This window comes from Pezoporus flaviventris, unplaced genomic scaffold, assembly GCF_033815535.1.
Source record: "Pezoporus flaviventris isolate CSIRO_AGI_PZ_B2104156 unplaced genomic scaffold, CSIRO_AGI_Pfla_v1 ptg000212l, whole genome shotgun sequence".
NCBI classification, from domain to species: Eukaryota; Metazoa; Chordata; class Aves; order Psittaciformes; family Psittacidae; genus Pezoporus; species Pezoporus flaviventris.
The window spans coordinates 848362-860746 of NW_026892760.1; the positions used below are offsets into that span (position 1 = coordinate 848362).

General features: G+C 37.6%; 1 protein-coding gene across 6 annotated transcripts in view; it reads left to right on the top strand.

The window, feature by feature from the left end:
- CCDC171 (coiled-coil domain containing 171) overlaps positions 1 to 12385 on the top strand; it is a 149083-nt gene that overhangs the window by 20147 nt on the left and 116551 nt on the right. For all 6 annotated transcript variants that reach the window (XM_061441211.1, XM_061441214.1, XM_061441212.1 and 3 more), the window contains 2 exons: positions 9271 to 9363; positions 10729 to 10889. In XM_061441211.1, coding sequence (XP_061297195.1) covers positions 9271 to 9363; positions 10729 to 10889 — 254 coding nt within the window. The remainder of the gene's footprint in view (positions 1 to 9270; positions 9364 to 10728; positions 10890 to 12385) is intronic.

Here is a 12385-nt window from a genome sequence, read left to right on the forward strand (position 1 = left end):
CTGTAGTCTTTATACTAGATAGTGGACTCAAACTCCAGAATTTGTAACAACATCATCATTTGCATCTTGCAAATGCATTTTGTGTGGTCATGAAAGGCTGCAAGGATTCTGAAGTTCAAAGTGCGGGTTAGTAAAACCCATTTTTAGTTGCTCTCTCACCCATAATCCTTTCTCCCAACAACTGTATACTGAGGAACAGATTACTATTAGAAGAATTTGAAATGTAATTGCAACCTTTCTTTGATTTATAAATTTGTCATTCTTCTTCCTCTCTAACCTTCTGGAGCACAATAAGGCAGAGGTATTAGCAGCTCTTCATGCTGAGACACAGTGGAAAGACCCCAACCAAAGGGACCAGATAAGCTGCTCTTCACCTCTATAGCTCAGTTATTGGAATTTTGGTCTTGGAGGCTATAAGGGAATGAAATGGTGTTCAAGGACAGACTTGTTGCATAAAGGAGGGGAAAAGAGCACAATCCTCACATCTAATTGCGTTTGAAAGAAAGGACTGTGCCATTCTAAAAGGACATTTTTAGAGGAGGGCCACGAGGACGATCAGGGGGCTGGATCACCTTCCATATGAAGACAGGCTGGGAAAGTTGGGGCTGTTCAGTCTGGAGAAGAGAAGGCTTCATGGAGACCTCATAGCAGCCTTCCAGTATCTGAAGGGGGCCTGCAAGGATGCTGGAAGAGGGACTCTTCGTCGGGGACTGCAGTGATAAGATAAAGGGCAATGGGTTTAAACTTAAAACAGGGGAAGTTTAGGTTAGATATGGGAAAGTTCTTTCCTGTGAGGGTGGTGAGGCACTGGAATGGGCTGCCCAAAGAAGCTGCGAATGCTCCATCTCTGGCAGTGTTCAAGGCCAGGCTGGATGGAGTCTAGGGTGACATTGTTTAGTATGAGGTGTCCCTGTCCACGGCAGGGGGGTTGGAACTAGGTGATCTTAAAGTCCTTTCCAACCTTAACTATTCTATGATTCTATTACGTTCTGCATTCCCAAGTAGAAGGAGGTGCTTCTGTGAAGCCTGGATATTTTGGGGGATTAAACATATTAATTTTAGTAGAATTTCCTTTTCTCTGCTTTAATAGCTGGCTCATTAGTGTCCTAGCTTCTGTGGATAACATTCTTAGTTGCCAAATACATTGTGGAAGGGGCATTAAAGAAGGGCACTAAAGCCTGGGCCGTACTTTTCACTGTGTGCCAACATGCCAAGTGTTTTTCTCCCATGTGGTGTTACATGTGTACTGCGGTGTACTAGCTGCGAATTTAAAACTCCAGTCCTGTACTTCCAGCTGTGGTTAAATAAAACTTATTTTTGCCTATGATGTCACTGTTTTAAGATGGATTTCCATTCAGATACAGGAGCTTTAGAGTAGTAGGCCTGAGACAGAATGGTCTACATTTTTTTTCGTGAATTAGCCCTACATTTCTTTATCTCTCTTTGTGGAATTTTTAGCTTATAAATCAAAATTTGATTTTGTTTAGAATGGGCACGGGAGAGATCTTATTTCAATTTCCATGCAGAGTACCTTGTGTTAATGGGCATTTGGTTAGAAAACGTGAACTTGAGTTCTTGTTGATCGCAGCAAACTTTAGGTAATTTGTGTGAAGAATAGAACATCTAATTCAAAGGCAATCGTACAATCTTTTGTTATATACTTCTACTTGATAGTCAATTGAGGATGAACTTTCTTGGAGTTTACAAAGCTGTTCTTTCACTACCCTCTGCTGGACATAAGAGAGGAGTCCATGGGAAAATACTTGTGTTTCAATAATGAAAGAAAATGGTAGATGTAGAGTATTTTTCTTTTTGTACAATGGCACTCTTATGAAAGATTGTATCTAATACACTATATTATATAGGAATGAAGGTGGAAAAAAGTATGTGCCCCCCTCCTTTTTTTTTTTTTTTTTTAATATTTGTCTGGTTTCATTCTTCAGTGTGGGAACTGCAAGCCATCCTGTTCCCGCTATGTGGATAATTAAAGAAGAAGAATAATAATTGCTGATAGTGCAGCTGGGTCTTGAGTAAGCCAGGGAGTGTTTGGGGGCAAGGTTAGGCTGGGAAGCAGCCTGGGGAGTGATTGTTTATAGAATGGAATTTATAGTGACTGAAAATGGTCACTGCAAATGATGTAGTTGCTGTTTGGCTTCATGGCTCAGACCCATATCTGTAAGCTATATATTACCATGCTAGAGTGAATAAAGGTGAACTAGTTGTGAAAGTAGTGTGTGAGTGTGTGTGTGTGTGTGTGTGTGTTTAGTCTCTTTCTTTACAGATGCTGCACTTCAATATTTTGAACATGTTCTAGAATAAGTCATTTCTAGTTTATAGAGTTAGAAACGACAAGAAAGACTAACAGCAAGTTTCTGTGGATTCTTCAGCTGAAAGGTAGCTGTTGGTATAATGTCTAACGGGCTAGCTTTTCTAATTTGCAGTGATACCAATGTGGTAACACTGCATGGACAGTGTTACCAATGTGGTTAACACTGCATGGAGTCCTGAAGTGGAACACATACTTCATACTGTGGAAAATTTAGATTGGGAACTTTATTATCATTCTGCATCTTTAGCCTGAGAATAAGCAGTCACACAAGTTCTTGATGTGTTTATATTGAACTTATCAATATACTACTGTTTTTGTTAATCAGTTTTCTGGAAGCAGTGTATTTCATTTTAGCCTTTAGCTCCATTGCTCTGCAAAGATGATTTATTGAGAAATATAAAGCAATTTGTATATAAAAAATACGTTTATTGTGGTGTGTCTAGTTGGCAGAAAGAGTGGGAAAGCTGTTTGACAAACAGTGGAGGAAAGGGGAATGTGGATTTTGCCATAAGGAAAAGAAATATTAGTTCATAAATTTCAAACTCATTGTCTTGTTCACAGAAATGTAGTCATTCTCTATTGTTTGTTTTATGTGTTTGACTGTGCCAACTCTTAGGAATCTGGAGCTCAAGGTCTCTTGGATTTTTTTAAGCCTTTCTCATGAGGCCTGAAAAATGTCTCATAACTTGGTCCATTTTATTTCTGAGATGGATATGTTGCCATACTTCTGAGACTTTGAGTTACCATTTAAAGAATGTTCCCTTAGCTTTCACATTGCCTTTCTTGCTTTTCCACCTGAAAGTCCACCTCTGCATTTGCTGAAGGTGTATGTATATGCAATAGTGTAAAGCTGTGGGTGTATTAAATTTCTTACTGTATCTAAGTCAGTGAAACATAAATTTAGGTCCTGGGTAAAAACACTCTCCTCCTCCCTGCCCCGTGAAACCCACAGACCTTGTATTTTTTTTTTTTTTTCTCTCCTATTTCACTATGACCTGCAATGGTACATAAGTTATAGCTCTCATAAGAAAGACTTGAAAAAGCTTCAAGCAGTGCAAGAGAGGACACATTCCTCAGCTAGTTAACAGTGCTACTGGCTAAAATTTAAACTACTTTTTGTCCTATATGACTACATGCTTCTTAATGTCTTACCCTTACTTAAGCCTCTGCTTTCTAGTGTCTCCACAACAGGCATCTAGAAATTCTAGCTAGTCTGACTGTCTTGTATATCCTCTAAGCATTTTACGTAGCGCTACCTTTGTGGTGGCTCCGAAGTTCATGTTTCTCCAGAGACAAGCTCATTGTCATAATGGACTTTCTGAAAGGACCTTTCTCTTAATTGTCTCTTGAGCCATTATATTATTCAAGTCGAATTTGAAGGCTGGACTTAGCTCATTATCAGACCAAAGTTATATGAATATTTATGTAGCCCTCTGCAGGAGTTAGTAAAAAGTCACAGGTTAATCTTGTCTGTGTATGAATAAAGTAACAGTATCAGTTCATGAACTGTTGCAGGGGTTTGCCAGAATCAAAAGGGACATCAAAAGAATTGTTTGTAGTTAAGTAACTTTATAGTTACTAAAAGGTTGTTTATTATCTGGACAGGAGATGGCTCCACCTTACCATGATCAAGAATCATCAGCGTTTCTAACAGTAGGTTGAAATGGTCAGCACATCTCCCAAAGATGAGTTTAGATCTGACCTCCTGATTTGAATTATACAGAAATGTTTTTAAGTAGAAAAAAGAAGGATCTTAATCTGAATATGGAAGCACACAAGCAGTGTGGGTGGATGATGATCCAGATAGAAGATACATGTGTCCTCTTCACTTTAACCTTTATCTTGGCTGAGAATTTCGGATAGGGATTGAATCTCAGCCATGGGGAAGTGTCAGTATCCTGACAACTTGTTAGTAAAATGAAACTGAAAAATCTTGCAGAAGTGGTCTAAGTAGAAGCAGAGAAGAGGAAAAAATACTTCTGTTACTGTATCTATTTCTGTTACTGTGTCTAACCTTAGTAAATATACTTTTATATTTTTCCTGGGTTTTTTTTGTTGCTTATCTGATAAAGGGTATTTTGATGTACATGCAAATGTCAGATGATTACATTTTCATGGCTGTGGCATCACATAAATGTAGGATACTGAATTATTCTTTCAGTACATACTGCCCCAGTATTCACAAATGTGGCAGTACTTAGAGCAAGTGCTGAGGGTCTGAGAAAAGTGAAGCCACAAGGGCCAGTTTGGAAAATGGTGTTGCAAACTGTTAATGTGCAGAAAGTATCTCCTAGAAACCACATTAGCATTGACGTGTAACAGGACACTGGAAAAAGTGGCTGAACCCTAAAGGATAAAAGATGTAGCATTGTTGCCTGGCATTGAAGTTTTCATAGTGATTTTTGTATGCTGTTTCTCAAAAGTCGCAATTCTGTCTGTGCTGTAATGGAAACATCCTAGATATCTGTGGTTTTTAATTAAGACGGAAATCGACTGAACTTGAATATCTCAGGAAACTTTGGAGATTGCATGGTATGGAATACCCCTTTGGCTAGTTTTGGTCAGGTGTCCTGTCTCTGCTCCCCCTTGGCTTCTTGTGCCCCTCCTCATTGGCAGAGCATGAGAGACTGAAAAGTCCTTGATCAGGGTAAGTGCTACTCAGCAACAACTAAAACATCTGTGTGCTATCAGCATTGTTCTTAGACTAAAGCCAAAACACAGCACTGCACCAGCAACTAGGAAGAACATTAACTCTATCCCAGTGAAAACCAGGACAGCTCCCTAGTATAAGAGAGACATGGATTTCCTGGAGCAAGTCCAGTGAAGGGCTATTAGAATGAATAAGGGTCTGAAGCATCTCTCAAATGAGGAGAGGCTGATGGAGCTGGGCCTGTTCAGCCTAGAGAAGAGAAGGCTCAGAGGGAATCAGATAAACATATATATACATATCTGAAGAGAGGGTGTCAAGAGGATGGGGCCAGAGTCATCTTGGTGGTGCCAGGCAAAAGGGCAGGAGGCAATGGGCATAAACTAAACTGCCAGCAGTTACACCTGAACTTGAGGAAGAGCTTCTTTACCGTGAGGGTGTCCAAGCACTGGAGTAGGTTTCTCAGAGAGATTGTGGAGTCTCCTTCACTGGAGATATTCAAGAGCCATCTGGACACAAGCCTGGGCATGTGCTTCAGGTGACCCTGCCTGGGCAGGGAGGTTGGACTAGTTGACCTCCAGTAGTCCCTTCCAGCCTAAATCATTCTGTGAAACCAGAAAGTAATCCCATTTGACTCCCAGTTGAGAGACTGTGGTTTGGTGTCTGTGGCCTGCAGCCTTTCTTTATAACTTGTTTTCATACAGCTGCGTCTGTCTAGACAGGTGTATAAAGTTTTCAGACTCATATGGCTCAATAAAGATACAGATGCTCACCTTTTGTCTGATACAGAGAGGTTTGCCTGGCTAACATGATTCTGGAAGCAGTGTCTTTGCATTTGTCAGACAGGAACATCATCCCATTTCTCTTTTTGGAATTTTTAGTATGGTATTACAGGATAGATTCATACCTGAGCTTTCTCTCACAGTGCATAGTGGATTGTTCTCACTAGTAAGGCATGCAGCTTCTCATTGAGAAGGAAAGTGCATATGGGTATCAGAAGAACTTGTTTGAACCTTTACTAGCAAAACAGCCAATATTTTCTATGTAGTGGGTGGGGTTTTTTTGTGGTTTTTTGTTTGGTTTTTTTTTTTATTCAGCTATATTATTCCCAAATAAAACTTCAGACTCAGCTTTGAAGCCACGTGCAACTGCTGTGGCTGATGTGTACTTGCATAAACAGTGATTCCAAGAGCAACCTGGTCTAGTGGAAGGTGTCCCTGTCCATGGCAGAGAATTTGGAATGAGATATCTTTAAAGTCTCTTCTAACCTAAACCATTCTATGGTTCTGTGATCATGGCGGCTTGAGGAGATAGACTCTAAAGATTTATACCAAGAATTGACACCTATATGCTGTTTGTGTCGTGGTTTAAACCCAGCTGGCAATCCAGAACCACGTAGCCGCTCGCTCACTCCCCCCCCTTCCTCCCGCTGCTCCTGGAGGAATGGGGAGGAGAATCGAAAGAATGTAACTCTCAAGGGTTGAGATAAGAACAGTCCAGTAACTAAGGTATAACACAAACCACTACTGCTACCACTGTTAATAATGATAAGGGAGATAAGGGAAAAGAATACAACCGCTCACCACCTGCCAACTGATACCCAGCCTCACCCCGGCAGTGATCTAGCCTTTCCGGGTAACTGTTCCCAGTTTTTTTTACTGGGCATGACGTGCTGTGGTATGGAATACCTCTTTGGCTACTTTGGGTCAGGTGTCCTCTCTCTGCTTTCTTCCAGCTTCCCCTCCTCCCTGGCAGAGCATGAGATTCAGAAAGTCCTTGGTCAGAGTAAACATTACTGAGCAACAACTAAAAACATCGGTGTTATCAGCGCTGTTCGCAGGCTGAAAGTCAAAACCACAGCACTGCACCAGCTACTAATAAGGAGAAAAATGGCTGCTACTGCTGAACCCAGGACAGTTTGGGAGAATTTAATTGCCCCAGTTTTTTGTTCTTGCAGATGCCCTCACTCAAGCTGTTATTTAGCCTTAATTTTTCTTCTTGGGACTGAAGAAATCTAACATTTCTAGGGGGCTCCATTTGAAAACAGAAGTTAACCATTTTGATAGTGCCTTGCATCTCTGGTTTCAGCTGAAGAGAGGCTAAGATGAAGGCATAGTTCTACTTTGGACTGGTGTTCAGGAAATAAAATAAGACTTAGAAGCCAAATGCAGTACTGAGCTTGTGTATTAGTTATTGTGCCTAAAAACTTTACTTGCGGAATCACTTTGTTTTTCCATTTCAGTTTTTGCTAGGAGAGTAGACACTTGAAGAAGCCAATCAAAGACAGAAAAGCATTTTTACTCTTGAGGGTGTGCAGTAAAATATTCTCAGTGAAGTTTCTATTTCTTCATTTTGTTTTTTAAAAATTACATTTCCCACTTTTAATATTGTGATAGGTACCTTCCTCACTATTTCCTTTATTCTTCTCCTCAAACTTAGAATTATTTTACCGCTGACTTTTATAATGTTATTAAAAAAGAAATGAGATCCACATCACTTACATTTATTGTTCACTGACCACTTTTACTAGGCTGGCAACATTCTTGTATAAAACCATCCATTGACAAATGTCAATCTGTTGGAGGATAACTAATGAGTTCTTCCAGACTGAAGCAGGAGGAAGTTTGCAAATTTTTTCATTAAGGGCAAAAGGTAGTAGGAGAGCCTAAATCAAGCAATTTTGAGAATAATCTTAGCAGTATCAATGTACAGTGAGAGTGTTTGTGCAAGATTTGTGATTTTTTTTTTTTTTTAAATTAAGTATATTAAACAGATTAAACTCCTGGGAAGAGGCAAGGTTTAAGCTTTTTGTCAGACCTTACTGTGAAGTAAGCTTGGTAAGCTCTGTGCTGTTGCCACTTTTCTCTTTACTAGGCCTTCCGTGGACATCAGTTTCAAAAGTCTTTCTTTTTGTGTGTGTGTGTGTGTGTGTGTGATTACACAAAGAAAGTTTCAATTTATTGCCAAGAGCTTTTATTTTAACATCTGTTAATGTTTCTCTTCTTTTAAACATTCAGAATCAAGATGCAATCTTATATGCTACTTTGTTTTACTTTTCCAAAATCAGTAACATTGATTGTATTTATATAACCTGAAGTGTGCTTAGGGTAAATGAGTTTTTAATATTAATTCCTTTTTCTTGATCTTCCTGATATAACTTGAAGCCAAGAGATGTTTTGAGATGAATTTTTCTTTTAAATTCAGCTATCAGTCAAAGTGAAAAGATTTTATTGATTAAAAAGCAGTGTAGTTAAGATTGCATGTGAATTTCCATTATAGCAGATGTGTAGTTACTACTTTACTGGTAAAGGTATTTTTTCTTTATCTGAGCATACATATCTGGTGATTGCTTTTGTGTTTATTGTAACTTGAAAGAAACGTTTTCAGCCTGGATCAGATAAAAAAAAAAAAAAAAGTCTAGTAAAAATGGGCACTGCTTTTTGAACTTTCTGTTGGCTATCAAAATTTCCAAGTAGATTCCTGCCATAGTCATTTGTGTTTTTCTACTTTCCTAAATGTTGTAAGAATGGATAAGAAAGATGCAACAGTTTTAATTCAGAGAATCCCATTTTGCTTAGATAATTCATGCATGTACAGATGTTCTGTTGTGTAATGAGACATAGGAATTGACAGAAGAAATCAGGATATTTGTTAAAAGTGATCATGAACGTCTGGTAATTGCTAGACAAAATCAGAATAGTTACGGGTCAAGGAATGCAACAGTAAAAAAAATACTAGATTAGTACTTTAAAACATTGCGGAGTTCACAGATTTTTGTTGTACGGAAACTACGACTACTTTTGGGCTGCAAAGCAATCTGTCCTGGGCACCTTAGTTGGAATTTAAGTGCCAAAGCCAGCATATTTTTGAGGAATACTCTTACCTTCTCTGACCTTCCTCTGTCTTATATTTTCATGTGTCTTTATGTTGTGTATCTAATTATATTGCCTTAGCTGACAACTTTGGTGAAAAAGAAAATAGTAAGGGAATAGGCGAAATATTTAACTTGGTCTTTCTGCCTTTTGGCTGCAGATGCAATTTTCTTAATTGTAAAAAATGCAGAAATAGCATAAGGCTACATCAGTTTCTTTAAATATAAAATAATAAATATTCTAGATATGTAAAAATTATTTCTGTGCTTATTTGTTGGTATGAGTTTTCACAGTTCCAAAGCACAAGTAGTTCAGCCATGTTATCTTGGTGAACAAAGTCCTAATATACTGAACGAATAGAATAATCTTTATGTCATGTTTACTACCTCTCTGGACTTAAGTTTTTCAAAATGTACTTTTAGGCAGCTACAGTGAGAATAAAGAAACTGGAAAAAAACACTGAAGCAGAGAGAGCAGCACATTTGGAATCCAAATTCAATTCAGAAATCATCCAGGTAAACTTTTTGTTAAATACTTTGTAGGAGTTTACAGTAAAACAGTTGAAGTGGTAAAGATGTAATCTTGAAAAGATGTTAAGACTACCTACTTGCTTTAGTGAAAACACTGAATAGGTTTTTTGCAACAAGTGTTAAAGTTGTAATAGCTAATGTATAAAAGGAAACAACAGAAAAATACCTGCTTTTCAGGGAACATTAAAGTTATTAGAATACAAAGATGTTATTTTATTTTCTTATTTGAAGTCTGAGAATTCCCACTAGCATTTAAACAGTGAGGGGAAAGAAAATGTTTCACAATAATTAAACACTATACTACTGTTTCAATATCTTGCCCTGTATCTTTTGAATGGGCCCTTAGAGCAATTTGGAGATAGAGTGCATAGGTCCAACTTTTCCAGGATTGAGAGCTTGGTGCATTCTGAAACTACAGTTCCAAATGTGATTATTCGGAGTACATTCAACTTCACAGTTATAATACTCTCAGTTGCCAGTAAAGATTGATTATATGAAAAAAGTGTAGCATATATACTTAGGTAAAATGTAATATGAAAATTAAATGTTTGTGTTATTAAGCTGTATCACATTGGGTGTGACCCAGTAAAGCAATTATGGATTACTTTAAAAAGCAAGTGATAAAAAGCTGAATGATGGTTGCTTAGTAACCTCCTACTAACAAACCCTTCACACTGGACTTCTGAAAAACTAAGCAAAAAAATGAAAGTTTGATTTTTTTTTTTTTCTTATTTTCTGAGTAAGTAAAATAAGTATTGCCATTCTTCACTCAGTTGTTTTCTTATTCTCATCATCTTCTCTGTGCACAGGCACTCAGTTTTTCTAAAGTGATGATTAAATTAGTGGATTTAGTTTTCTTAATTTCCTCTCTCTACTTTTACAACATACAAAGGAACTGGAGGGTAACATTCCTTACAGTAAGAGACTTATCTTTTACGAGTGAATGGTAAGCTTTTCTTCCTTGTTTGTATACATGAACGAGCTTCAAGTGTGTTTTGTGCTGAGTGGAAATACAGCCTTTACTGTTAATTCCATGCTTCCATGAGTCTACTTAAAAAAAAAAAAAAAAAAAAATCCTCTGGAAAATTTAGTAATAGCTGAAAAACGAAAAATCCAGACACCACCAAAGGAAAACAAAAGTTGCTTCTGGTCAGTGTATCTATTTGTTTTAATTTTGAACTGTATGTATTCATGCATTTTTACATGTGTTCGATGCTTTCTGTATATATACTTCCATATAGAATTACTATAATATAGTTTACCAGTAAAGCAAAAGACAGCATAGAACAGCATTGAAGATCATGATAGTTTTTCCTAACTTGCTTTAATTGCTTTCTTATCACTTGGTAGTTAAGAATTCGAGACCTTGAAGGAGCTTTGCAGGTGGAAAAAGCCAGCCAAGCAGAAGCTCTTTCAGATTTAGAAATGATCAAGAAAGAGTTTAAAGAGGTAGAAAATGCATATGAGAGAGAAAAATGCAATGCCCAAGAGAACCTGGAAAAACTCAATGTGTAAGTTAACTTTTAAATTCATTGTAAAGTGGCAATAGTCAGCTTCAGTACCACTTCTAGTTTACGTTCTTTCTAGTTTTCACTCACTAGAAAACAGTCTGATGCAATTTGCCAAACTCAGCCAAAGTTCCGAACCTGGCATTCCATTAATAAGTTCATATCAGTAACCATACATATTATGAGTAGGTAGAGAAAATAACTGATCTGTTGTAGATTATTTGCCAAAGCACAGATGTTGAAAATAATAGGTATGATAGGGTCCTGTTTCCAGTAGTGTTTGAGAGGAGTGTAGCAAAACATACGTGTCAGGTTTATAACAACTTTTTGTTTTCTGTATACACTTATTATGAAAACAATACTTTTTTTACTTCAGTGAGCTAGATAAATCTTGAAGATTTCTGTTTTGAAGTTGTGTATAATTTATAGTGGATAGTCTTCATTTTCAGCTTTTGAATAATTGTGGAAAGTTTTAACTTTGTAAGAAGGAATAGAAAAAGGGGTGAAGTATGTGAGAACAGGCACAATTACTTGGGATTCTGATTCCCTTCGTGCTCAGCGCATTCTTTTGTGTCTGTGGTAACAGATGGCTTTTGGAAGAACAGCTTTATTATATTCCCCAGACGGATAGAGGATGTACAGTACTAAGTTTTCTTCCCTGGGTGAATCAAGTAGATAATTGGACTGAGAAGATGTCAGGAAGAAGAATCGTGTTAGAAGACAGAACCAAGGAGTAGGTGAAATAAAGGAAAGTGGTAGGTGAAGTTTAGAGAAAGAGGAAGTTTAAGAGGACTTAAAGCAGGTGGCACACAGTGGGGGTATTGGCAGAGACTAGAGCTAGTAGAATGGATTGGAAAAAGACAGAGGTGTCATCTCTTTTGATCTAGGATGATATGGGTCTGTGCATATAAGTATTTATATTGACTTATTCAAGCAAGCAGTAGTGGAGGGCAAAAGAAGCTAGTTTTCCTCCAAGTAAGGAGGTTTTTGTGCCTGGGCCTGAGAGAGTCTTTCTATATGCGTGGTTACAGAGATGCTTTTAGTAAAATAGTTGAAACCTGTGCTGTATTATAAACACAGCAGAACTGCCCAGTTTTTTATCTTTATAGGTCTTTTGAAAATTAATGTGAATCTGAACACACGGGTTGTTCATTTTAACTTTCGTAACAATTGTTCTCTTGGGAACTCCTCTTTTAGCAAATTTTTATTTTCATGTTGCTACAAGATGTTTTATCTTGGATATCTGTGCTCAGTAGCAATTTTCAGTAGAAGATCCTCTGGGAAGATTCCTTTTGGCCCCTCATGAAATTCATAAAATGTATGGGTTCCTCACCTGCATTTTTTTATAATGATTTTGATTGGTTGATTTTATCACACTAGACCCAGATTGTATGCATGTACACTTAGGTTTTCTTAACAGAGTTGGTCAGAGCATTTAATTCTGTGAATTATAATAGTTTCTCAGATGAGCAAAGACCTGTTACCTCAAGAAGTAGTCT